Genomic DNA, 27,257 nt, shown 5'->3' with positions numbered 1-27,257 from the left:
TTGGGGCTTGATACCCAACAATCCAAAAGGCAGATCTAGCAGAAAATTTTCGGGCAGCTTCGTGTTTCTCTCCTTTATCCATTTATATAGTTGGATCTATAAATTAAGCCCTTATCTTTGTAAAAAATATCTTTAAACTTACTTCCTCCTAGAGAGGCAGATTCAAAGAGTGCGGATTTGAAGGTCCATGAAGGGTGTTCTTGGTGTCTTGATTTCTTGTAGAAGGTCAATAAATAATTGGGGAGGCTGATCTTCATTAGGAAAAATTCCTTCATCCCATTGGATGAACAGAACAAAAAAGATGCGCAGCGGAAGTCTTTTGTGAATCGAACGTCATCAACAAAAACATTGAAATGATGTACCTCTGCACGAATCTCATTCGTGATTTCTTCGATCCCGGAGTGAGACAAGTCGAGCTGCTCAAGTGTGCAGCCTCTAGACGTATCCACGGGGTCCTCGGCGCGTCGGATCTCCTCCTTCTCGTTGACGAGCCCCGTTCTTTCTCCGTCGACGTCGTTACGTCGTCCCGATTACATCAGGGATAGAGAGGGGGTGTGGGGAGAGTGGAGAAGAAGGGAAAGGCCCCTGAACAATTCTGGCCTGGGTAAATTTCGTTCAGGGCTTCCCCTATTTATACTAAGTGGGTATTTTTCATGAAAATCACAAAAACTTAAGTATATCTTCCAACGTCCAAAAGACCATTTGCGTGTGACCCTCTAGGCCCATGTATCAGTCTAGTTAACGACTCTAGTGGCCCAATAACCTTTATTGGCCTTCCAAATTAATTAATTATATCTTCATATAGATTAATTAATGTCAGATCGATTTAACCCAATCAATAGGTCGAGACTCTGACACGTGGGGTGCCAAGCTACGCCTCGTGTCCTAGAAGATACAAAGGAGTGTGTATCGACTCACTCATGGAACCTATTCATCATCAGTTACCGTGTATGTATAATCCCTCATCCACTTGACGCTCCTTGGACAACTTAGGGTATGGTCAACTGTCAAACCCTAATCGGTCATCTGAGTTACTATTGATGCATTCGAAAATCGTCAGAGAACTCTTCTCCGATATTTCACTGCCTTGGCCAAGGACTTCATTGCATCATCTTCCTTGAGCTGTCACCTCTTATACCAAGGGTGGAGGATCCCATCTTAACCACTCAATCGCCTTCGTGTACTTCTTGATGCACCCGAACTAAGACCTTTTAGAATCCCATGATTAGAGACTCGTTGGCCATAGCCAAAGTACAACCGTCCGTCCACAAGACGTCTTTGGTGTCTCAGGTCTAATGACCACTTACACAACCGTGACGTGAATCAACCCGATTGACAGTTCGGTATAATATCATTCAGGGATTCGTACGGATCAATTCAGTGAGCTCTTTCCACTAAAGAGCACCCACTATCTATCCTTAGTGTCGCCACACTAATGGCTATGGGACCGGCCATACTCATCACATGAGTGAGGCTAGATAGTGCTATTCTATCCGGATACTTCGATGTCCTTCTCGCGTGTCCTTTGAATAGGAATGTTTAGAACACATGCTTAAAGACTAATGATCTCCGCATTACGATCTCATCATAATTCACTAAGTCCGATCATGTATTCATTGACTTCATTATACGCATCACATGTGCACTATAATGAATATGTTCTATTAATGAATACACAACGAGATGTGGAATGTGTGATTGGCTTGACGGCCACATATATTTCCATCACCATTATCATCTAAGATATAAAACCCAAAATCCTCCATTGATCACCTCCTTATTTATATGACCTTCACTTACCCATATCTCACATTTTCACATACCCCCATCCATATACTCTCTCCTCACTTTTATTAGATTTATTTGCATCTTTCCTCGTATTTTTCTTCATCTCATTATTATTTAGTCATTATCCCGTCCCATCTGACCACCTTCATTGCATCACCATTTCATATCTCATATTATATATGTATCATATCTCATTATTTTTAATCGCCATTTGATTAGTAACAAGTCTCTAGTTTTCATTCCGCAAGGCGAAGACCCATACTCATGCATTAGCTAGAAGTATTACCTGAGTATTGGTAATAAATTTTATTGATTAAACTCAAATCAACAACAACGTATCTTTTACATTAAATGTGATTTTATCACACCCAAGAAAAATACTTGGAAATAAGTTGTAATAAGGATACCAAAAAAGTGTTGACGAAGCTGTCATCTTAAATTTTAATACTCCAAATACTCACAGACATGCAAATAATTTCAACCAAATATAATTTCAATGATCGTCAATTAGAAATAATTAGTGAATGTATTTCAATGAAAAATTTCTTTGAATTAAAAAGTAAACTAAATTGGTTCAATACACCTTGATTTAGCAATCTTTTGATTCTCTTCTTTCCTTATTCGTATCTCTACATCCTTGATAAGCCAAAAATAGGAGTAAATTTTATGCAATTTTAAACCTCTGTCATTGTCAATTTTAGCTTATACAATAAAATTTATAAAGCCTCACTTACGATGTACAATGATGAGTAGAGGTATCGTCCAAGGGAGGCTAGTAAGGAGTTCAATTCGATGTTTTTTATTTATAACTCAACCCTAATTAGGATTCATTTGATCTTCAATGAAGATTAAATCACCCTAATTAGACATGGAATTTAGAGAGGGAGGTAGAAGAGATGAGAAGAGTAGAAGAAGTAAGGGAGCTCTCAGTTGAATTAATTGATCCAAATGAAAGGATCAAAGAATTCAATTAGAGGGATTAAGAAAAAAATTTCGATTTGGTTGGTTGGTTTTATGTAGGTTTGATAATCCAGAACTAACTACACTATTAGATAATAATGAAAAACAAATTTTAATACCCTAGAATTGAAAAAAAAAATTATAGTTTTCTTTTGAAATGCACTTGAATACCTAGTTAAATCTCTCAATTACTCCTCTCAATCCTAATCAGGGCTTGTACATGCCGCTCAAGCCAAGCGATTTAGAGGTTCAGACCAGAATCAAGAAGAACAATCAAGAAATTAAACTAACTTCATCCAAAATGCACCAAAAATTCAAATACAATGAAGGGAAAGGTACCAAACAGGTTGATCCAGGCTGGGGCTCCTCTCCGTCTTGCAGCTGTGACAGAGAACCACCAAGAATGAGCTCTCTCTCTCTCTCTCTCAAAATTTAGCTTTTATACGTAGGTTACATGGTTAAAATCACCATTTTACCACCGTTTAGTAATTAATTTTTATCTATCAATGTAGGCTTGATCTGAATGATGAACATAGAGATAGAAAGAGGGGATCAAGACAAGCAAATCCATAAAAAAATCATCTCAATCGGACTTCAGGATCAAAAGTTATTAATAAATGAATTTTTAACCAATTTAAGCCATTGGATTTAAATTCATTTATTTATTCATTTCTTTTTTTAACACGCCATGACGTGTCGTCCTCTCATTGGCGAGCGCATTTTGAATTATCCTTTTTGCGTAAAAGGCCTTTAGAAAGCTTGGCATTGCTGCTGAACGCCGCCCAAAAATAATTGTGTATATGCCCCTTGTGCATTCTCTCTCCTCTGATTTATCATAAAAACCATTGAAAAATAATAAATAATTGCAATAAAACCCGGTAACTGTTTAAATAATAGCTTTACGCCTGCATACACGACCGAGAGCTTTTTTGAGGGCATAATTACAACTGAAATTTACGAAAAGCCCCTAGAAGAGTAGAAATTGCTTTAAAACTCATTTTCTCATTATAAATATATCTTTTTCCTCTTTAAAAATTCATTTCTCACTTAAATAAATCTTGAAAAATCCAATTAAATCCTAAATAAATTTTAGAAAATTCCATAAAATTCTATAAAATTCAGTATTTCATCTCCATAATAAGTAAGCTCGAAATTAAGTGGTTCATTTAAAAATAATTATTTCAAGCTCAAATAAATCCCAGAAATTCATAAAATTAACAGAAAATTAGGGGAAAATCATAAATCACTTCGAAACATTAAATTTATGATAACAACCCCATTTTAAGCTCTTTAAATTCATAAAATTTTGCTAATAGCATGAAATAAAAACCGAATTTAGGGTGTTATCAGTTCTCGTGTATGCTAATGTAGACTTAATCTTCCTCAAGATCAACTTCACCACCAGTTGTGGGCGTGTGGAAATCAAGGTTCTTAGTTTAAAATATTATCATGCCACTCTAGATGTTTCTTCTTTCTCTTGCCAGTAACTTTAAAAATACAACATAAGAGTTATGTATAAGCTATCCACAGAATTAGGAGAAACTGATGGTTGTTGATGATACTAATAATAAATCACTATATTGTCCTTGTAACTTCTTTGATTCTGCATCAATGGCAAAATTATGGAGCCTATGGATTCCAATGGATGTTAGTAGTAACTTTTCTGTTAAATAAAATTTAAAAAACTATCAAGAAATGAAATAATGATCTCCAAACCGAGGTTTCCAATAGTGTGATTTCTCGGGTACAACATTGTTTGCCTTGTAACTTCTTCAAATGTGCACCAAAAATTATGATTCCACATCCTATAAATCTGTTATGACAATAGAAACAAACTTGTTGTTCAAAATATATCTCAAAAATCAGCCTTTAAATTTCTTCAGAATTTGAGGTATGATGCTTTCTCTTAGTAACAACTAAGATCTGAGCCTTAAAATTTATCAATTTTGCAACAAGAGAGAGAATAGTTGATTGAAAAATAGGGATAAATCTACCAAAATGGGCTTCAAAGGTGAAAGGGAAGTTATGATTTTTATAAGGTCAGCAGTTAAATGTAGTTAGTATGAGAAAGAAAATAAGACAAAATAACTGCTTCACTTTTGAACTGGCATAATTCACTTCACGAGCCAAAAAAAAGGCAAAACCAATAATTGCATTTCCTTAAAATATTCTGCAAATATTATGTTAGCTATCTGAAACCATCTTCTTCGAAATAGTATAAATATTTAAATTTATTCATGTATATTTAAATTTATTCATAATCCCCTAATTCTGAAATAATATCTAAAGTGGGTAGATAAGTCCATGTTGGCTATCATGATTGATCGGCTAAATGGTGTATGATCAAATAGCACATATATTCATATACCAAAAGGTAATCACTTAATACATAGTTTAAATCATATGCAATCACATGTCTTAGTATTCATGATTCATGGCATGAATAAACATGTCTGATCTGATACAAACCCATTGAATGAACTGCTCCCAGCATGCTAGAATAGATCTCAGCTTAACCGCTACCAGTCCACCATTCATCAAAACACAAACTTGGGCATTTTTAAAAAAATGCAATTGGCCTCAATCTTCGATGAATTTCTAGAATTTTGTTTATAAGTAAAAGCAACATTTCATCAGTGAGCAAATTCAGATCAATGCAAATATTATTATTTGTTAGAAAACTTAAATGGCGCAAAGAATCAGAGGATCTACAGGTTCAACATAATATTTTTACTATCATCCTTCATAGTTTTCCAAGACAACAAAATAAATAAGGACCCCTTTCGGCATTAACGTATCAATTTAGTAAATCATATTTTCATGCCTCAAACTAACATCCATGCCTGCTCCTCTGAATAATATAAGGATGTGATGAAAGATTACAGGACTGTCAGAACATTACCGATTATAAGTCTGTAAAATTATACATGAAGATCAGGTCAAAGAGCCCACGAAATATTAGATTACATGCATACATCGTGTATCTGAATAAAAGAATGGCATGTGGAAGTTGTTTTATGATTAGAACTCTGTCTTATATTTTAAGTTACATTTCCACTTTTTAAATAGAATTTAAAAGAGCAGGATAAACTGTATCACTGTATAGACCTCTGTAATAAGTAAAATGCAGCATTTCAGACATCAATCGGAGAAATCTCTTAAAATTGAAGGATATTTCTACCTAAGTACGACAACTTGGATCGAACAATCTGCAATTTTAGAGATTCAAGGCCAGATTTTAAAATTAATCAATATGAACTCCCAGAAACCAAGATGCCACTATAAGTCCGTTTCATTGTTTCTAAAAGATGAATTATATAAAGTATTCTTTTCCTAAATCAGTTAGACATCCATATGACCACTTAATTAAACTGATCTGAACAATCATACGAGATGAATGGAAAACATTGTCTGAGTGTAAGATTACCTAATCATTTAAAAGTACAGATACTAAGTCTTCTAAATTTTCACCTGGCAGGCAGATCAAGAACTTACGGAGAAAATTTTGATGAATGCAAGAATACCATAACCCAAAATACAAATGGCAAGTGTAAATTATTTGCCCGAAAAGATTTTTAATGAGAAAAATCAATAAACGAGTTAGTCCTTTGTGAATAAGTAAAAGACTACTGAGCTTTTGTGACTTTCTAAGCCGTTGTGAATGAAGGAAATATGAAAATCGAGAAATAAACAACTACAATAAGGGTGGCAAGGGGTGATTTCTAAGTTCAGTCGCTTGGGTTGAAACATTAGAGGATATATGGCAATCGACTTTAAAAGTACTCTTCGTGATCTGCCAGGAATCAACATCAGTAAAAGCCCCTTTCTACGATACTACTTTTCCAATCGTACAACAAAATTGATACCTGCATTCACACTGGGGTAGGCAGATGATGATGAATTCATTATTGTCATCTGTTTGGTATGAAACGAATAAGGAGATGATGACGGATTTGCCATCCGATGATTTGGACGTGAGATGATGACGATGTTGATTCGTCAACGTCATCGTCATCTGATTAACACTGTCAACTTAAAGCATCATTAAGATAGAATATACACATCAGGCATAAGAACTGGCGAGTTGTCAAGAACAAGATATGAGAATTCAGAGAAGGGTATCGGCATGGACATGTCAGTTCGAGCTCTCACTGTAATAATAATGGACAAGAACGGCTAACAGAGCCACAACAAAAACATTAAATAATACCCGAGATCCCTTGGGAGAAGGTAAGCCTTGCGAAGGTTCCGGTTTTTTCTTGTAAAATTTGGAAGAAATCTTCGACATGAGTCTGGGAATTAATCCTTGTTTACCGGCAGCTACAAGAAGAAGGAAAAAAAACCCATCAGTTGATGGCTATCCAGGAGATTAACTCCTGCAGACTTATTTAAATTTTTAAATAGGTAATCAAGCTTGATAGGATATTCGATCCTCCGTTGAAGCTTGTAGATGATGACGATAATACCTTAATATCATCAGCTTTTGGCATAAACAAGTTTTAACAATTTTTGGACATCACATCGCATACAATTTAAAAGATCATGTAATTCAAAGTCATATTTTACTCAAAGCGTACCACACGTATGACTATGGAAACTAGAAACTGTTGAAAAAAGAGTGAATTTTGAACCGATAAGAAAAATCGGAACTAAGCATAACCTTTAGTTTTTCTCCGTTAGCTGATTGCGGTAATATAGTATAGAAAAACAATCGATTTAACAAGCCAAATAAATAAAGGACGGGCCGCAAGCAGAAAAGCGGGAAAGTGGCTGAAGAGAAACATAAGAAGGCTGGGAAATAAAAGAAATTGGCAATTGAGACTTTAGGCCAAAACGAAATAAATGAAATGGGTCCAAAAGCATGACTGTTAAACAGAAAAGTAGGATGTGAGGTAGTTATCTAAAGGAAACGGGCAGATGGATAATAATGAGATGAGAGAGGATAAATTTTGAAAACATAATATAGATTCTGTCAACATGATCTATTAGCATATTGTTACTGATATATATCTCACAAATCCGACTCCTGGGATCACCTGAAGCATAGAGCCTATCTTCCTCAGCAACACGCTGCCGCAAAACGTTTAGAAGTGACCCAAAGTACAATGCTAAAACAGTGCAAGTGAACGTAATGACGTTATAAGGCATGCTAAAGTCTGGGGTAGTCAGAGGAACCAGCAGTATTTCAGTGTAAGACTGCACAATATTTCTTTCCTGCAGGAAACAATAGGAAGAACAGAGTAAGAGAACATGAAAGTCTTTCCCCACAAAATAATGGAAAATAGCAGGTGAATACATTTATTACCTGAATTTTTGACAATAGAGAGGATTTTTCAGCACTCCCATCAATGATGCTAACGTTAGTATGAAAATCAGGAAAACTAATAACTGCCGCAGGAATGTCAAAACCCTGATTAGCATCAGGAGGATACTCATCTATATGTAAAAAACCCTGTACATCATAAAATGACTTGAAATTAGAAATGAAATTATGTCTACAAATAACAAAGACCTTTAACTTCACAAACCTTGTCAAATTCCATGAACAAGACTATAGACTGATCAGTGCAAGGAACCGTAAGCATAATCTCCAAAACGCCGGGAGCAGTTTTGTCTTCTGAGGGAGACACTTGTATCTTCGCAAGAAGATCAGACAAAATTTGGGTCTTTCCATTAACAACAATTTTCAGGGTATGATAATAAACTCGCACATACCAAGGGACAATTTGAAAAATAACGACATGGGTCCTACAAAAATCTTCTGACTTATCAGATTTTCTGGCAGGCCGCAAAGAAATAGCAATTGATCCTCTCTCGTTTCCATTTCCCGTAAGGAATCTGCTGGCATGAAAAGGCGCCTGCGGAGTTGACCACCGAAGTGGGCTCTTCCAAGTCAACCCTAAGTCTAAAGGACTGTTCACATTAAACCTAGACACATCATATTCAAGAAAGCCAGAATACCGTTGACCTGTCAACGCATCAACTTTTCTGATAATCCTATCTGGTGAAACAGATAGATCAAACCCATCAGTTTCAGTGGCAAGACCCTCTTCCACCTCAAAGAACACCTTGCTGGACTTGGAAAGAGAGCATTTCCCCTTAATGGGCCTCTTGAAAACTGAACTGACAGACCAGTTAGGCTGACGCGGTGTCTTGTCGGAAAGAGCTGGGGCTCTCTTGAGCTCTGGCTGAATCACAACTGTCAATGTCTGTTCAAGAACTATTCCCTTTGATTTAGATGAAAGCAGATGCAATCGTTGAGAGTGATAGTAGCCATTATAAATCGATGGACGGTCCAATAAACGAGCAAGGCCGGCTTTGTCTCGACAAGGCAAGAGCTTCAACCAGGGTGTGAGATTTTCAGTACAGACAGCTTCTCTGGGTAATGCAGCATACCTTGAATTGATGGAATTACCCCTGAAGCTCCATTTTGGGGCGGCAAATGCGGTTGTAGATGCTAGAAAGTTAATGGAAGAGCAGAAGAGACCTGATAGAGCATGCGTTAGATTTCGCCAAGTGGGGTCAATCTGATCGGTCGAAACGTCAAAGTTGGCCCATAGTTCAACCCCTGGAGGCTTGGCATTGGTCGTAGAGATGAAATCCGATCCTCCCCACTTCTCGTAGTTCCAACGTCCTTGCGTGAATGAGAGTTCCAGCTCTTGGATTTGGAAGTTATTGATCTGAACCGCATAAATTCAACGTTCACTGTCATATTTCCGAGATTTTGAAACAAATTGGAGAGAAATACCAACAAGTCGGGCATCAGAAAGCCTGATTAATAAAAACAAATTGAACACATTTTTTTTAAAGAAAAAACCAAATTGAACATTAATACATAAAATCAAATGGCACTCCCAGAAATCAGGGATCGGAAACCGATAGAAAACTCCAGAATATGATGAAGGAAACAGGAAATCAGGAATAAAAGGCGATCTCAGAGATATAATTAACAGAAAATTCTTTCCCGGCATCAGTAAGAAATGAGTAAAGAGACAAAACCCAAATCCCAAACAAAAGCAACAAGGGATCAAGCACGACGAAAGACCATCAAAACCGCGTCAATTGAGAATCCAATCAAGGTGTTACATTTCACAATTGGATTTCTACATGAAATATCGATGAAACGAGAAAGCGGGCTTACCAGCTGGGCGATGGCCTTTGGAAAGAGCCGGTGATGGCGCCCATTTGAGCTCGAAGGGGGGGCTCTACTCTGAAAGTGGAAATGGGCTAAAACCTTCCGATCGGGCAGGGGCTTCAGCAGGAGCTCCTCGGTGAACTCTTCGTCGGGGATCATTTCAAGGCCAAAAGCGAAGATCTTGGGGAGGAAAATACTAGAGAGGAGGAGGACGACGAAGCCGACTCTCGCCATCGAAACCAGCTCAGCCTTCTACGACATGGCGAGCCGCCTTTTCATTCAGTTCGCTCGGTAACCCGTTTCGTCCGTCTCGTCCCGTCTCGTCTTGTTTCGTTTCCGTCATCCGTCAATGAACGTTATTTCCCAGTCTCATAAGGTTGGACATTTGAGGATGGACCGGTTTGTCAAAGAGTCAAATCCGACCAATATTTATTTAATACCTTTTATAAAATTCTAAAAATATCAAATCCCACTGGACGGAGAGGTTTTTATTAAGCTGAGCAAAGACCCATATATTTGACCATTTGTGGGCACCCACTTACTGTAGAGGATATATAACATTATTATGATCATAAATTTTCTACTTTAACTTTGATATTGACTAGTCAACCTGACCAGACTGGGACCGATCCAAGCCGAGCCGGGACCAAACAAGCCTGAACCGGACTGAAGTTTAGGTAAGGTTTACGTATTTGCTAAAAACCTAGGCTGGACCGGGACCATCAAACCCTACTCTTGAGTAGTATTCGGACTGGCAAGGAGACGATGATGACTGGTGAAAGATGATGGATATCGGATGACGAATGGATGTAATGGGACTGAAGAGTGACTGACAAGGGATGAATGATGGATATTTGGTCTGTTGTCTATCATGGAGTCCGAGTTCCCTTCCATTAAGGTAGGAGACTGTGGAATTATAATAGATTTGGTTTGGCTTTATTTTATCAAATGCTCGATCCGATTGATGTTTGAATGATATGTATTTGGTGGTGGTGTTGTATTTTCCATTCATTTATTCCAAAACATTTTTTAGTTTTCATGTTGGGATTTGTGAATATGTTTTATTTATAATGAGGCCTCGTGAAATGGGAAACCACTCTTTAGAATATTTGATTGGGTGACCAAATAGAAAATATTTTGCACCAAAAGCATACAAGAACCCAGATTTGCTTTTATGGATGGGAATGGATCTTCTGGATCACATTAGTGAAGACTTATTCCTCAATGCAAATGGAGACTAGAGGGTCTACTCATTCAATGACCACAACCATCTTTTAGATGCCCAGATGGCATGACAAATTACAAAGCTACCCATCGTGATTATGTACCTGAAACAATTTCTACACAAATATATATAAACACTTTCTACACTTGATTGTATTATGAATAATGCCTTAATCCAAATATCTATAAGATCACATCCCATGTGATAATTAACAACATTAATAACCATAGTGTACAGATATATATGTGTTACACCACATACAGGATCTAACACGACCTTCTTCTATGTTTATTGTCTCCCTCCCTATCATCTCTTATCAAATTGAGGCTTAATATGCCTTGCTCCTTTGAAAATGGTAAATAATTAAAACTATCTGGCATCAAGGCATCACCATAGTGATGCCCAGTAGATGTGGTGTAACAACCAAGTGGAGACAAAGCAAGGAAGGAATGAGAAAGGGAGACCATGAGCAGTGGAAAACCCTTTAAATGGGAATTTTATGTTTTCCATTATAAACTTTGTGAGTTATTTTTTACATGTCATTTATCTTATTTGGTTCCATGGGCAACATTATAAGTTTATAATTTACTATGGGCTTTTTAGCTATGGTTTTGACTTATCTACTTTGACACTGACTAGTGAACCAGAACAGATGACCATATTAATAGGTCTATGCTAAAACTGAAAATGAAATAGAGATCTACATTCCCCACTCGCATTCTCTTAATGAAGATATATGAACAGGGAGGGAGGGAGGGAGAAAGAGGGAGAGAGAGTGGGGGAAAGAGTAAGAGAGAGGGGAAAGAGTAAGGGAGAGCAAGAGAGGAAAATAAAAAGAGAGTGAGAGAGGGGGGATATAGAAAAGGAGAGAGTAAGAGAGAGGGGGAGAGAGAAAAAGAAAAGTAAATAGAAAGGGAGAGAGAGAAAGAGAGCAAAATAAAGAGAAAGAGAGAGAATGAGAAAGAGGAAAATAAATAGAGAGACAAAGAGAAAGATAGAAAGAGAAGGAGACAGAGAGAGAGGAAGAGATAAAAGAAAGAAAATGAGAGAGGGAGAAAGGAAAATAAATAGAGAGACAACGAGAAAGATAGAAAGAGAAAGAGACTGAGAGAGAGGAAGCGATAAAAAGGAAGAGAATGAGAGAGAGAGACAGAGAGAGAGATGGAGAGAGATGGAGAGAGATGGAGAGAGATGGAGAGAAGAAATAGAAAGAGAAAGAGAGAGAGAGAGAGAGAGGTAATGGGTTGAGAGAGGGTGTCCAGGGCACGGCTGGCTCGGTCTTCTGGCAAAACCCTTGGGTTGACCGTACTCAGCATCTTGTTTTTTGCCAATAAAAAAAGGTAGAGAGTGGAGGTAAGAGGCAGATAGTAAGGGGTAATAGAGAGAGAGAGGTATAGAGCAGAGAGAGAAGTAGGCAAAGGTAGAGAGAGAAGGATGCGGGGGTAGAGAGAGACAATAGACAATTTAAATATAATTTTCAAAAAAAATAACCTTAAATATAATATCGGTCCGGTTTTGGTTCTGTCCGATAAGCGGACCGCTCGGTTTGGTTCGATCCGACCGGAACTCGGTCAGACCCGTATTATTATTCCCTTTGTGCGAATACTCTATTCTCTCCAAGTCGTATTTCCTCGTGCGAGAGGGGTTTTACAAGGAGAGGTCACCGCACGTACCGGAGTTGCTGCCCGCGGCGAGCCCTAATTCTCGACTCCCGCGCCGCCCTCTCGCTCTCTGATGGCCAATCGTATGTGCAAGATTCCCTCTTGTTCTTGACAATTTCTTGACTTGCCAAAGTTAATTACATCGGTGTATTGTCGGTCTGAAGTTTTTTTTTTCTCAATGTCGATAATCTAATCAGCAACCGGAATGAGGTCGTTCCTGCAAGCGGTGACGAAGGAGGAGGTTGCTTCCCCTCTAAGGGTGGTTCAGATTGAAGGATTGGTATGATCTTGGTTTTCTTTCTGCGCGTTAGCTGGTTCGGTGTGTTATGTCGAAGCTTGGAACTCCATCAAAAAAAAAAATCATGGCGTTCCTTATTTTTGGCGAAATATTGGTCGACGTTCAGTCTGTTTGCGAATTACAAAGGGTTGTTTGTTTCAATGATTTCCTCGTCACACGATTTTGGGACTGAGTCCCAGCTGATTGCTGAAGCTGAAATTGTGAACTTTGATCAAGGTTTAATTGGCGCTTTGCTCATTTTCTCACCGCAGGCCATTCTGAAAATTATCAAGCACTGTAAGGAATTCTCTCCAGCTCTTGTTACGGGGCAGCTTCTTGGTCTCGACGTGGGCAGCGTGTTAGAAGTCACCAACTGTTTTCCCTTCCCTGTATGTCGAGATCGGAATCAACAGGTTTTCCATTAAATTATTTTTGTCGCTAATATGTTTGCTTTTTGAGTTCTCAGACTCGAGAGGAAGATGAGGAAACTGAAACTGATGGGGCTAGCTATCAGCTTGAAATGATGAGGTGCTTAAGAGAGGTCAACGTCGATAATAATACTGTGGGTTGGTGAGTTCCTTTATAATGAAGTTTTTATGGTTTTGGCATCATTTTTTTTAAACTTTTTCCTTACACTTGTTTTCATCTGATTTTAAAATTTTCTCTCTTGTTAATCTTTATCAAATTTTATTATCTTCGCGACACTGCAACCAAATTTATCCTCCTTGACTTCAGGTGGAATAAGTTGTTTGACATTTATTATAACATAACCGCTTTAGGGAACAAATGACTCAAATCTAGGGTTTTTCTTCTTCTGGAGATGGACGTATAAGATTAATTACGATTTTGATGGCGGAAAACTGACAGTATGATGTTCTTGCTTCGTTGGTCCTCAGGTACCAGTCGACTTTATTTGGGTCATTTCAGACTGTGGAGTTGATTGAGACATTTTTGAATTATCAGGTGAGAATAATCTTTTTGATGTTCCTGGCTATTCTCAACCACTTCTTTCATTTTGCAAACTCATGGTTGCCCTGTGGTAACGATTTTATTTGATCATGATCATCTATAATCTCAATCAGGAAAACATTAGGCGATGTGTGTGCATTATATATGATCCGTCAAGGTCTGAACAAGGAGTTCTAGCGCTTAAGGCTATGAAGCTGTCAGATTCATTCATGGATCTCTATCGCAGTAACAATTTTACCGGTGACAAGTACGGATTCTTCCTCTCTCATGCTCTCCTCAAATTATAACAACAACATTAATGTTTCGTTGTTCTTACTTCTAATGGGCATGTGCCTTTTCCAGATTAAGGGAGAAAAATCTCACTTGGGTTGACATCTTCGAAGAGATACCGGTATAAGTTCTTCAAGTCTAGAATACTTAGTGTTGGATTGTATTGCATATTTTTATGGGGAATTATTTTTACGACAGGATGTCTTTAGACACCGTATTGATTACTTAAACCCTATTTCTTTCGTTCAACTTGTGTATTTCAATGCATGCTTCCTTTGTGTGTTTTGTAGATCAAAGTCTCTAATTCGGCGCTTATAAGTGCATTTATGACCGAGCTAGAGACTGATTCCCCTGTCACGCAGGTTCAGAAATCATTATAATGTTTTGAGGCTACATGAAACTCCTACTGATTATGTGCCTTATTATTTTTCTCGTCAACTCTCCTGTAGTGTGATTTTGATCGCCTCCAATTTTCTACGAATAATTTTGTCGAGAGGAACGTTGAATTCATGACCGAGTGCATGGAGGACCTGACGGTGGAGCAACAGAAGGTCTGCTCTATCATCCATTTGATTTTTTTTAGAAGGGCAACTTCTTCTCTTATATGAATTCTCTTTCTTGTAGTTCCAATATTACCATAGAAATCTTTCACGTCAGCAAGCCCAGCAGCAGGCGTGGCTCCAGAAAAGAAGGTAGTCTTTACTTTTTTTACAAATAGGGTTTTCAGCTTAGGGCTTTAGTCATCATCTCATGTCATCCTTGTGTTTTCATTTAATAGGACGGAGAACATGGCGAGGAAAGCTGCAGGTGAAGAGCCGTTGCCCGAGGAAGATGCTGCTAATCCTCTCTTCAAGCCTTTGCCTGAGCCGTCGCGCCTGGAGACCTACTTGATAACTAATCAGATCTCCAACTATTGCAACCAAATCAATGGGTGCCTTTTCTCAGCTTCTCCAAAAATAAAAAAATTATAACATTGGCTACTTCAACCATTTCTCATCATTCCTTATGGTTTTCTTATTAGGGTTGTGGGTCAGAACCTGAGTAAATTGTACCTCACAAAGGCTCTGCACGACAAGTGACTGCGGAGCTGCACGGGATGAGAACGCTGGTGAATTTTTGCTTTCTCGTTAAACTTTTTTCTCTGTTTTGTATTGAGCTATCATTTTTGCTAAATACCGATCAATTAATTGTTTGCGATGTTCAAAATCCAAGTTCCAAGAATCTATCCATTTTCCACTTTTATCTTGGTGAGGAAAAACGCACCGCATATTTCTAAATTGTTTCAATTTCTACGAGATCAATATATGAAACCTGCCTGTGAATCTTTCAGAAGCAATATATGAAACCTGCCTGTGAAACGTCATTTTTTTTTATTAAAAATCCAGGCGTGGGTTGAATGTCCCATTGTCCGGGCTAGTGGTCATGAGATAAAATTCCAGGCGTGGATTGATTTCTAATCAATCGAAACTTTCGACTGATCATGGATCGTCAGACTGATCAGTCAGGTTGTCGATGGATTATATTTGATCATTCATGACCCATCGGTCTCATCGTTCATGATTAATCGAGCGTTTAGAAAAATCTGTGTCGCTACTGTCAAAAAAATGAAAAAACAGATTTAGAACAAAATTAGGTAGTGAGACATCAAAAGAATAAAAGCAAACACTTTTTCTGCTCTTTTTCACTCAACCTCTCTCTTTCAAATGCCAAGCCTTCGATGAGCCAATGCCCAATGGATAAGAGAGATGAAACTGCCATGTAGCCGATTAATTATAGAATGACCCTCCTGAACCGTTGAAAACAAAACATTATTATCTTTCAGTCCGAGATCCAAAGGACTTCGCTGATACCCTATCTGACCCCTAGTTCAAGAGCATAGATGGATGAATATACCAGGAGGGGTAGAGGTAGTCCGCTTTATGCTACTGTAGAGGTTTAGGAGAACCAAACTTCTGTTATAATACCTTGTTCATTTTAATTCCAGGAGAGAGTCGGACTTTTCGATGAAATTAGAGTGCTTGTTACTTGTAAAAAAAGGTGAGGATTTATTACTTGTTGTCAATGAATTATTTTGGCAATTTGTCACGTGGCGCAGTCAGTGAAGTTAAGGAGAATCTAAATTTGAATTTTAATAAGAGTCATCTGTTTCAATAACCAAGTTGTAATAACATTTTATGAGTTTTGGGATGATTCGTCGATGTAATGATAAAGTGTGAAAAATTGTGATATTAAATTTTTAAACGCCTATTTTCTTTCAATTATCATTAGATTTTGTCAAATTTTTTTGATGATTCTTTGAGGGGATTTGTGATCACATTTTTTTGATGATTCTTTGAGGGGATTTGCCCTGATCTTTACGGCAAGCCTCTGCAGAGCAGTTGGAGCAAAAAGATAGGTCACACCATATGAATAGATAGAGAGAGAGAGAGAGAGAGAGAGAGAGAGAGAGAGAGAGAGAGAGAGAGAGAGAGAGAGAGAGAGAGAGAGAGAGAGAGAGAGAGAGAGAGAGAGAGAGAGAGTTACATAGGCTTTGGAACAAAAACAGAGAGAATGTATATTTTTTATTCCCATCTTGTAGATGAGCCACTGAAGTGTCAGAGATCAAACCAGTAATCTTCTGACTTGCCACCTGGGTATGCTTATCAAACTGATCATCAATTTCTCTTCATGAGACAGTAGATCCATCTCCACATGCTTGGTACTGTCACATTGAAGCAGATTATGTGCAGTCTCATTTGCCAGTTTGTTGTTTCAGAATAGCTTAATGCGAATCTACAATGGAATTTTCAGATCTTTAAGGGTGGATTTGAGTAACAAAACAAAGGTAAACCTGACTGGGCTAGTGATACAAGCAGACGTCAGTAACTATTTCCAATGGAAAGATCTTGCTAAATCGGTATCAAGGAAACCCATTTAATAGTTCAGAAATCCAAGATTCAAAATGAAGATCAAGAACAAGGAGGAATAACATCTAAAATGGGTTGCCATAAATGGATAGCTGGAGGTGTCTGATGCAGTACTCGCAAAATAAAGAAACGTTTCAATCAACAAGGACGCACCTCTCCGGCTTGGTCGAGAGCTACTGCTGTTCTGGAATAGAATGTGTAGATCCTGGTCGTAACCACCTCTCAGGGAACTTCAAGATCTGAGGCTCCGCCGCTCCCCTCCCTCTGGTCGAATGCAACCCGGATCCCAGGGAGCCAAGCTTCACAACGACTTCTTGATTTCTTCCTTCGGGGTACCCCCCTGGTCGCCCCCTTCTTCTCCTTTTATACTTCTCCTTCCCGCCTTTATTCAATAGTGGGCCTGATTTATTTCCTCTACTAATGGGCCTGATCTAGCCCGTTTATTGAAAGATCGTCATGTGCCATACCATTATGCAGTTGATTCCGGGTCAGCCCTTGGTTGACCCTTCTTTCTCTGTTCCTTCTTGTGTCTTCTCTTATAAGGTATGTATAGTACCTTATCAGTGTCTAGCAGAGATCTCCCCTCTAGACATCAGACTAGCTCACGCTAGTCAGTCACTAGGTTGCTCCATGTAACCACTTCTTGAGAAATGATCGAATCTCCCTGTTTCTTCCCGGTCGGTTTATTTATAGGTTCATACATGTACTCTATTAATATGCATGTCTTCTATTGGTTTGATTTCCATTTCCTTCTTCAGTAATTTTCTGAGAAGAATAATTCTGTACTATCTAGGTTATAATTTCCTGGTTGGATATTAGTGTACCTGTGATGCACAATCAAATAGTGTTAATGAAATTTTAGATCTCAAACTAAAACCTGGTAAATATTGTTAAATTTTAACAAGAGTCAAGAATTAAGGACCAAGAGTCCATTTACTTGTGTTCTTCGATACACTTATAGACTAAGTAGGTAGGTAGAAAATTAGTTGTATGTAGCATTCTGGAGACCTCTAGGAAATTCCTATTCTTCATCTCCAGCTGTCCATTTTTCTGAGGGTACTTGCAAATAATGTTTGATTACCACGTGTCCTATAAAAACTTATTAATTCATGATTTGAAAAATATTGTGCATCATTTGGACAAAAACGTGGAACCTTCTTGTTAAACCAGTAACTACCATTTGAAAATATCAAATAATTATACCAGAAGAGACCAACTTTTAAGGAATTATGTGCTCCCATGCCATTCTAGTGCAGTCGTCTATGGAGCTGATAAACTATTGATTAGTAGGGTCTTGAGGGTATCAAACTGTGAATTAGATCATGAAATAAAATTTTGAAATCAATCTTCTAAGACATGATCTATCTCCACTAAGTCAATATCTTTAAACTGGCACGCAATGATCAGACTCAATCCAATAAGCCTCTAATGCTGACACATATTCAATAACTTTCCTACTCCCTTGAGTGAGGGTAATGGAGCGCACAAACAATACAACTATACAAGTTTATCATTGTGTTTGAGTGTCTAGTGTACCTTTTCCCATACATTCTTAACTTTGGCCGAAGATGGCAGGCTTCGGTTGATGGTGGATATGATAGAAATATATGTGGCCAACATGCCAATCACACATTCCACATCTCGTTCCATATTCTGTAAAATAACATATTCATTATAATGCACATGTGATGCTTATAATGAAGTCCATGAATACATGATATGACTTAGTGAATTATGATGACATCGTAATATGGATATCACTTGTCATTATGCATGTGTTCCAAATATTCATGTTTGATGGATACTTGATAAAGAAATCAAAGTATCTAGATAGAATATCACTATGTAGTCTCGCTCATATGATGAGTATGCCCAGTCACGTAGCCATTAGTGTGTGGATGCTCTATAGTAGAAATAGTTCACTGAATTGATTCATACAAATCCCTGAATAGTATTATACCGAACTTTCAATCAAGTTGATACACTCACGGTTATGTAAGTGTTCCTTAGACCTCAAACACCAAAGACGTCTTGTGGACGGAGAGTTGTACTTTGACTATGACCTACGTGTCCCTAATCATGGATCCTAAATAATCTTAATTCGGGTGAATCAAGAAGTTCATAAAGATGATTGAGTAGTCAAGATAGGATCATCCACCCTCGGTATGAGAGGTGACAGCTCAAGGAAGACGATGCGATGAAGTCCTTGACTGAGGCAGCGAAATATCAAGAGAAGAGTTCTCCGATGATTTTTTAATGCATCATTACTAACTCGGATGACCGATTAGGGTTTGACTGCTGACCATATCCTAAGCAGTCCTTGGAGCGTCAAGTGGATAAGGGACTATATATGCACGGTAATCGATTAAAAACAGGTTCCATGAGTGAGTCAATACACACTCCTTTGTATCTTCCGGAGCAAGAGGTGTAGCTCGGCACCCCGTGTGTTGGAGACTCAACCTATCTAGTAGGTTAAATCGATCCGACATTAATTAATCTATCTGATGATATAATTAATTAATTTAGAAGACCAATAAAGGTTATCGGGCGGTCCGAGTTGTTAACTAGACTGACACATGGGCCTAGAGGGTCACACGCAAATGGTCTTTTGGACACTGGAAGATATACTTAAGTTTTTGGGGGAGGGGGGGTTTGTAAAAAATACCCACTTAGTATAAATAGAAAAAGGGCTTGAACGAAATCCACCCAAGCCTGAATTGTTCATGGGCCTTCCCCTTCTTATCCCTTCTCCCCATGACTCTTTTCCACTCCCAATGTAATTGGGATTGCGTAACGACGATGACGGAGATTAGACGGGGCTCGTCAATGAGAATGAGGAGATCTTACGTGCTGAGGACCGTGTGGATACGTCTAGAGGCTGCATACTTGAGCAGCTCGACTAGTTTCGCTCGGGGACCCAATAAATCATGAATGCGATCAGTGCACATGTTCTTCGTTTCAATGTTTTTAATGATGTCGTTTGATTTCCCTAAAGTCTTCCGTTGTGGATTGTTATGAGTTCTTTGTCCATGTTAAGGCCTGTAGAACCCAACAGGGTACCACCATCTCAATGAACTATGAGTTTCAAGACACCCCTCATAAAGAGGACTGGAGGAATTTGGGGAGGCAGATAAATATGTGAGCTTCCTCCAACTTTTGAAGGATCATCTTGGCATCATCATACCATTCAAATGTGTTTGGTCCCTTCAACTTGAATACCCCAGGAATCTAAGGTAAATCATAGCATAATTTCACATACTCAGTCGAGAAATGAACAAAAAAGTATACTTCCACGCCTTCATCCATTCTTACGTAACGACAAGTTAGGGGACTCCCCAGAAACAGGGATACGACTAAGCAGTAATGGCTATCTCAAATATGGTGTTAAGGCAAAAGAAACAAGCTCTCCCTAGTAAAAGGCTAGGCCTCAAGCAGTGAGAAAAAAAATATGGGGCTACTTTTGTTTCTGTGGCCTTAACCCATAAACACAGATTAAGCAACAAAAAAAGAGAGATTGGTAAAAAATCAGAATGATCACACGTGGGCTTCTACTCTGATACCATGGAGGAATGTCTAGTTTCTGGAGCATGAAACCAAGGATAGAACACTTATTTCTTCAGCAAGCCTCCAAAACTTGGACCAAAAAGATATTAGTCCAATACAGCATTTACATCGTGCCGACAGAAAGCTGTTGGAACAAAAAAGTTATTACTCATAGGATAAACAAAATTGAAAATTACAATAAAATACCTCATTTATTTCAATTCCCAAGTTTCAATCAACTATTTCTGACTGTGTTGGGGATTATTGTAGTGGGAAAGTGCATAAAATGTGATTTTAAAATTTGATACACCCACTAATCTTTTTCTTATTCCTATTATATTGTATCAATTTTAGTAATCTTTGGTTGTATTTGTGAATTGAAGTAAGAGAGGTTGGGAGAAAATTTAATTTTTTTTAATGATGGAACCTATTTGTTTCCATTCCCAGAATTTATCAAAAAAAATTAATTTATTTTTTAGGGGGTTTTTATTGCAGTCAGTGAATTGAGGAGAGATGAGATTATAAATTTATTTTTAATACCTAGTTTGTTTCAATTCTCATAAATTAACTTTTTTTATGAATCCTTGGGGATTTTTTATTTGAAGTAATCAAAGGAAGTTGAAGAGAAAGGCTCTTCAAAAGTTCTATGATAAGACCTAAATTGCCTAGATTCTCTGGTGATCATCAAACTTATTGATGAATCTTTACTGGGATTTGTTGCATGATGTAGTTAGAGAACTTGATGAGAAATGTGATTTTCATTTTGAATTTAAGATCTACATTCATGAATCTTTTAGGGGGTTTGTTACCCGAGGCAGTCATAGAATTGTTGGTGATTTTTCATTTTGAATGTGTTTCGAACTTTGAAATTCTAATTTCTAAATTGCTTCAATTTCAAGGAGACAGTCAAGCTTTTCCATGATTCTTTTAAGGGATTTGTTTCCTGCAGTTAGAAAAGTTGTTGAGAGTCAGACTCAAATTTCATAACAATCTTAACTTTTCCATTCAAAAAATATTGTCAATTGTTTTGATAAATCTTTCAGGGGTTTGTTAATTCATGCAGTTAGAGAAGTTGAAGAGAAACGTGACTCAAAATACTAATACATGACCCAGTTTCTTTCCATTCCTAAAAGACTGTCAAGGTATGTGATAAACCTTTCAGGGGTTTACTAATGTCATAGAGCCATGTAATGATTAATAATAATACGAGACCTAATTTAACTCAATTCCCTGAAGCTCATAAAAAATTTTGCCGAACCTTTTGTGGGCTTTGTTATGTGATCTCATGAAACTACTCATACAACATCTAATTTCTTTCAACACCCCAGGAGACGATCAAACTTTTTGGATAATCTCTTAGAAGCCAGTCAAGAAGGCAGGGCAGGAAAACGTCATGTTTCTGAGTAAAATGCGGAACGCCGACTGGATTCTTTGGCACATAATCATGGAAAGAGGAGCATAGATAGATAAACAGATAGATGGGGAGACATACATCCATCCATCCATCGGCGGCTAAATGTACACAGAAACCAGAGAGAACAGAAGAAACGGGTTACTCTACTTGATGTAGTAAGGGAGGTCGAGGACGTAGAGAAGGAAGTAAGCCCAGAGAACGCCGGAGATGCCGCCGAAGAAGAACCCGCCGGAGAACTGCGCCCAGCCGTCGGCGGTCTGGAGCTTGTCGGCCTCCTTCTTCCTGCCAGTGAGGGTGAGAGCGGGGGCAGAGGAGGGCTCGCCTTCCTTGAAAGAGGCGACGCCGTACATGGTCAGGCAGACGCTGAGGATGACGACGAGACCGGCTGCGGCGAGCGAGCCAGCCGGGCCGGCGACGGCGGTGTCGCGGAGCGGGCCGGTCTTGACGAAGGGTCCGACGAGGAGGTAGCCATGGGCCAGGCCGACCTCGATGCCGCGCAGAAGCGGGCTAACCGCGGTGCGGTAGGCGGGGAGGTTGGACAAGTACCAGGCCACCAGCGGGCTCGACGTAACCGGCGTCTCCAAGCTTCCCACGAACGGGTCCCCGTTGATCGGCTGGATCACTTGGAACGTCGGCTGCACCCACCACCCACCAGAGTTCATCTCTCTCTCTAACTCCATGTCTATCTCTCTCTCTTTCTCGATAGTTAATAGAAGAGTAAAAGAATTGGAACATGATGGTTGGGTCAGAGCGAGGACGGTGGTTTTCACACGAAGACTAAGGGTTTACATATCTAGATAATTACATACACCCACCACCCGCAGTTCATCTCTCTCTCTAACTCCATGTCTATTTCTCTCTCTCTCTTTCTCGATAGTTAATACAAGAGTACAAGAATTGGAACATGATGGTTGGGTCAGAGCGAGGATGGTGGTTTTCACACAAAGAATACGGCTTTACGCATCTAGATAATTACATACACCCACCACCCGCAGTTCATCTCTCTCTCTAACTCCATGTCTATTTCTCTCTCTCTCTTTCTCGATAGTTAATACAAGAGTACAAGAATTGGAACATGATGGTTGGGTCAGAGCGAGGATGGTGGTTCTCACACAAAGAATACGGCTTTACGCATCTATAGATAATTACATGCAGATGGAGGTATGGGAGATGGTTCATGGTATTACGCTGGATGCACCCACCGCCCACAGTTCATCTCTCTCTAGCTCGAAGTCTCTCTATCTCTCCATAGTTAATAGGAGAGTAAAAGAATTGGTCCATGATGGATGGGTCTTAGCAGGATGGTAGTTTTCAGACAAAGAACATGAACTGTGGGAGATGCAGATGCAGATGGAGATAATAATGACATGCAGATGGAGCTGTGGGAGATGGATTCATGGTATTACGAAAAGGTCATGAGTATCATAACTTGGGTAAGTGTAATTCTATATCTCGAGGACCAAGCATGACTTGGGTGGAACGAATAACTTCAAATATCATGTTGATATAATTTCATGCAGATAGACGTACTATCTATCTACAGGTTGATTCCCTGGTGACACGGATAGTCGGATTTCAGGCATGAAAACGGATTTGCACTATCTATCTGCTTATTCATATCTATCTATATCTATCATGACTCGTTTATCGGCAACTTTCATGGATAAAGGATTGATCTGAGCAAGGAGAGAAGCGTAGGGAAGTGGGTTTACCTTCTCGGCCTGGATGGCGCGGACGGAGAGGGAGGGGCGGCGGCGGGAGTGGAGGGCAGGGCCGGAGAGACCGCGGAGAGGGACGAGAGAGCGAGAGCGGAGGAGACTGCTCTTAAGCAGCTGGCTGGCCATGGGCGAGGCCGACGCGGTCGCCATTGGAGGGCTGGAGAGGGGCTCGGCGACGCGGGGCTTAGCGGCGGGTGGAGGAGAGATGGGGAGTGGGGGGGTGGATGATGATAATAGTTGGGAGGAGGCGAGGAAGAAGGTGAGGTGGTGTTGTTGTGGGACCTGAGCTATCGAATGCGAGGGTCTCATTGGATCAGCTATTGCTGCGTGTTTGCCTAATCTTATCCGGAAGCTAAGGCCACCACATGATCCGGATCTCTCGCAGGCTCTCCCAGTCTCTCTCTTTCTTTGTCTCCCTGTGTCTCTCTCTCTCCTCTCTGTCTCTCTCCTCACTCTCCCTGTATATCTCTCTCTCCGTATCTCTCTATCTCTCTGTTTCTCTCTTTCACTCTGTATCTCTCTCTATCTCTCTGTTCCTCTCTCTCTATCTCTCTATATCACTACCTCTCTGTTTCTATCTCAGTATCTCTCTGTATCTCTCTGTTTCTCTCTCTCTCTCTCCCTCTGTATCTCTCTATCCCTCCGCTTCTCTCTCTCCATCTATCTCTATCTCTCAAACTATCTAACTATCTATCTATCTATTTACCTATATATACATCTATATATATGTATCTGTCTATCTATCTCTGTTTATCTCACTATTTATTTATATATATCTCTCTCTCTCTAATTATCTACATATATATATATATATATCTATCTCTCTATATGTATATGTCTATCTGTCTATCTATCTCTCTATCTCTCTATGCCTATCTATATATCTCTCTCTGTCTATTTATCTATCTCTCTGTCTATCTATCTCAATCTCTCTCTATCTATTTGTCTATCTATCTCGCTCTCTCTCTCTCTAGCTATCTCTTTCTGTCTATCTCTATCTATCTCTCTCTATTTATCTATCTATCTCTTTCTGTCTATCTATCTCTGTCTCTTTCTATATATCTATCTATCTTTCTATATATCTATCTCTATCTCTCTATATATATTTATCTACCTATCTCTCTCTATCTATTTATTTATCTATCAATCTCTCTATCTACCTATCCATCTCCCTCACTCTCTCTCTCTCCCTCTCTCACCATCTTTATCATCTATCTCTATCTCTTATTTGTCTATATCTCATATGTCCATCAACCCATATATATCTCTATCTATATATATATACCTATCTATATGTCTATCTATTTATATCTATCTCTCTATTGTATCTCTTATATATACATATATCTATAAATCAGCAGTATAATTGAAGAAACCATTTTAATGTTTGATTCATTTCTCTTGCAATGGTACTTTTGAGATTTAGGTCTGTCATTCTGCTTCATTTCTTCATTGGTAACTCCGTATTCCTATGAAATCTGACTTAGTAGAATTGAATTATTAAGTGAAAACTGGTGCACAATAAAGGATTTGGCAAGTTTAGTGAATGAAAACTTAGCTTGTATTTATAGTCACAAATACTTGGAGTCATTTGCAAATAAAATAGATAAATAGTGTACATTAACTCTTGGTAAATACAAGTTCAAGGTTTGAGTAATTTGGTGCATAGTAAGATTCAGGTTCGTGATAAGAATGCTGTATCTTTTGTATACCAAGTTTAGCTTTTCTACTCTATGTCCTTCTGGCACATATGAATACTTATGAGTGGTGTGCACAGATGAATGATAGGATGTAGAATCGTCCACGGGTTTCCGGACGGGATGGTTTTTTGCCACGAGATAAAAAAACCATCCAGTCCAGGGGCCTTGGATCACGGAGTGGACTGTTTTTGGTCCCATGGGAGCCAAGCAGGAGCGGAGAGATATACTCAAGCCAGATCTGAAAGCCCGAGAGGGAAAGCTGAGTGAGAGCCAAGAGTCTGAGAGGGGTAGCCGAGCAGGAGCTGAGAGGGGGCCGAGAGGGGAATCTGAGTGGGAGCCTAGTGTTTAAACTGACCTATTGTTTTGTTCAGGACATCAGATGCAACAATAATGTCTCGGGTGGGATGGTTTCTGGACGGGACATGACATGGAGGGGATGGTTCAGACGAACTTCTAATAACTGGGATGGGGAATGGGACAACAATCGTCCCATCCCATCCTATGTCCCCCTACCAGACAGTTGTGCACTATACTTCTGAGTAGGGGCTCTGTCCCTTGAGAGCATCCACCATTTGAGCCTTTCCCACTTACCACACATTTAGAGAGATCCCGTGTGGGCATAGTTAACTTGAGAGTTTATTTATCTTCGAGATAAAGTGAAGCTCTTTATAGAGCCCTCTGAGAGATACTCCTTGAACAAAATATTTGTACATAGTGTGATGAGCCAGATAAAGATAAGGTTTGAGGTTACATTTTTCTTCTCATATCTATATTTTTGTTCTCTATCTTCTTGCAAAGGTTCTGGTTATTCTGCTTCTAATTCAATCGTCTGAATTCCTTATGAGGTTTATGCTATGCATTTCAAATATGAGTAATCACAAAATTCACCATCCAGACTTGCTTGGGATATTGTTAGCTTACGTTAGGTTCTTTTCACAATATCTCCATCATTCCTGGCGTCCATCATATGGATGTTTTTGTAGCCCTTTTGGTCTTGATTTTCAGGATCTCTCTGAAGGCAATATGTTATTTTCCTATAAACATGTAAGTTTCCTATTAAATCATCAAAACATGGATAAATGAACATATTCTTCATACTATGTATTTTACGTCATAAACATGAACCATCGTTTATCATTGGGATCTTTGAATTAGAAATTTCACTTGACATTTGCTTCCTAACATGAATTCATGCACGATATAATGTGTTCATCGTTCTTAGACAACCCTTTGGCGCCTAGTTTCTATCCATGAATTCATGCAGGTATTAGTATTTAAATGAGTTTTTTTAGAGTCACATGTCATTATCTCATGATTTCAAAACAATAATTTTCAGGCCATCTTCATGGTCATATTTCTCTTTCATCTTATTTCTCTCTACCCTCCTAAAATTCTTAGGTTCCTCACACTTCCTGAAAGTAAGAGTATTCGTTTTTTCATGTACTTTAAAATCATTGCATACAAATTATGATTTATATGAAATTTGATATCTCTTATGTGCAGTATTATAGTGTGGTGATATGGTTTGAAACAATGACTACATCATTACCATCTTCATGGTCATCTTCACGTTTCCTCTTTTTCACTCTAATCTCCACAAATTTGTTGGTTTCCTCTATCTTCCTGAAAGGAAGACTATTCTTTTTTTTTTCAGGTATTCAAAACCATCTCATATAAATTATGAATTTGGT

The 27,257-nt window shown here is 38.8% G+C and overlaps 3 protein-coding genes across 7 annotated transcripts; 1 reads left to right on the top strand and 2 right to left on the bottom strand.

Annotated features, from left to right (window-relative positions):
• Nucleotides 1-5,107: 5,107 nt before the first annotated feature.
• On the bottom strand, nt 5,108-10,154 carry LOC144705772 (GPI transamidase component Gpi16 subunit family protein). 2 transcript variants are annotated; one of them, XM_078578592.1, is made up of 6 exons: nt 9,890-10,154; nt 8,277-9,428; nt 8,054-8,200; nt 7,785-7,962; nt 6,959-7,068; nt 5,108-5,346 (listed from the first exon to the last, which is right to left on the bottom strand). In XM_078578592.1, the coding sequence occupies exons 1-6, from the start codon at nt 10,115-10,117 to the stop codon at nt 5,329-5,331; spliced, it is 1,833 nt and encodes a 610-aa protein (XP_078434718.1). In that variant the 5' UTR covers nt 10,118-10,154; the 3' UTR covers nt 5,108-5,328. The 2 variants fall into 2 exon arrangements, with proteins under 2 accessions (XP_078434718.1, XP_078434717.1); XM_078578591.1 differs by lacking the exon at nt 5,108-5,346 and having other exon boundaries at nt 5,456-7,068; nt 9,890-10,148.
• A 2,549-nt stretch (nt 10,155-12,703) lies between these two features.
• On the top strand, nt 12,704-16,869 carry TIF3H1 (translation initiation factor 3 subunit H1). 4 transcript variants are annotated; one of them, XR_013582100.1, is made up of 14 exons: nt 12,704-12,852; nt 12,967-13,049; nt 13,319-13,435; nt 13,513-13,616; nt 13,943-14,009; nt 14,129-14,262; nt 14,358-14,406; nt 14,576-14,647; nt 14,735-14,836; nt 14,910-14,977; nt 15,064-15,216; nt 15,307-15,393; nt 16,270-16,322; nt 16,623-16,869. XR_013582100.1 is itself a non-coding variant. In XM_078578541.1 (13 exons), the coding sequence occupies exons 1-12, from the start codon at nt 12,843-12,845 to the stop codon at nt 15,362-15,364; spliced, it is 1,017 nt and encodes a 338-aa protein (XP_078434667.1). In that variant the 5' UTR covers nt 12,704-12,842; the 3' UTR covers nt 15,365-15,393; nt 16,623-16,869. The 4 variants fall into 4 exon arrangements, 3 of the variants coding, with proteins under 3 accessions (XP_078434667.1, XP_078434666.1, XP_078434665.1); XM_078578541.1 differs by lacking the exon at nt 16,270-16,322; XM_078578540.1 differs by lacking the exon at nt 16,623-16,869 and having other exon boundaries at nt 16,270-16,549.
• Nucleotides 16,870-22,179: 5,310 nt separating this feature from the next.
• Nucleotides 22,180-24,093, bottom strand: PSAL (photosystem I subunit l). Its single transcript, XM_078577636.1, has 2 exons — nt 23,861-24,093; nt 22,180-22,783 (listed from the first exon to the last, which is right to left on the bottom strand). Exons 1-2 carry the CDS (start codon nt 24,014-24,016, stop codon nt 22,292-22,294), a joined length of 648 nt encoding a protein of 215 aa, XP_078433762.1. The 5' UTR covers nt 24,017-24,093; the 3' UTR covers nt 22,180-22,291.
• Between the last annotated feature and the right edge of the window lie 3,164 nt (nt 24,094-27,257).

This window comes from Wolffia australiana, chromosome 7 (genome assembly GCF_029677425.1).
Source record: "Wolffia australiana isolate 7733 chromosome 7, ASM2967742v1".
NCBI classification, from domain to species: domain Eukaryota; kingdom Viridiplantae; phylum Streptophyta; class Magnoliopsida; order Alismatales; family Araceae; genus Wolffia; species Wolffia australiana.
The sequence above is the reverse complement of the archived record's forward strand: the minus strand, read 5'-3'. Positions and strand labels throughout refer to the sequence as shown.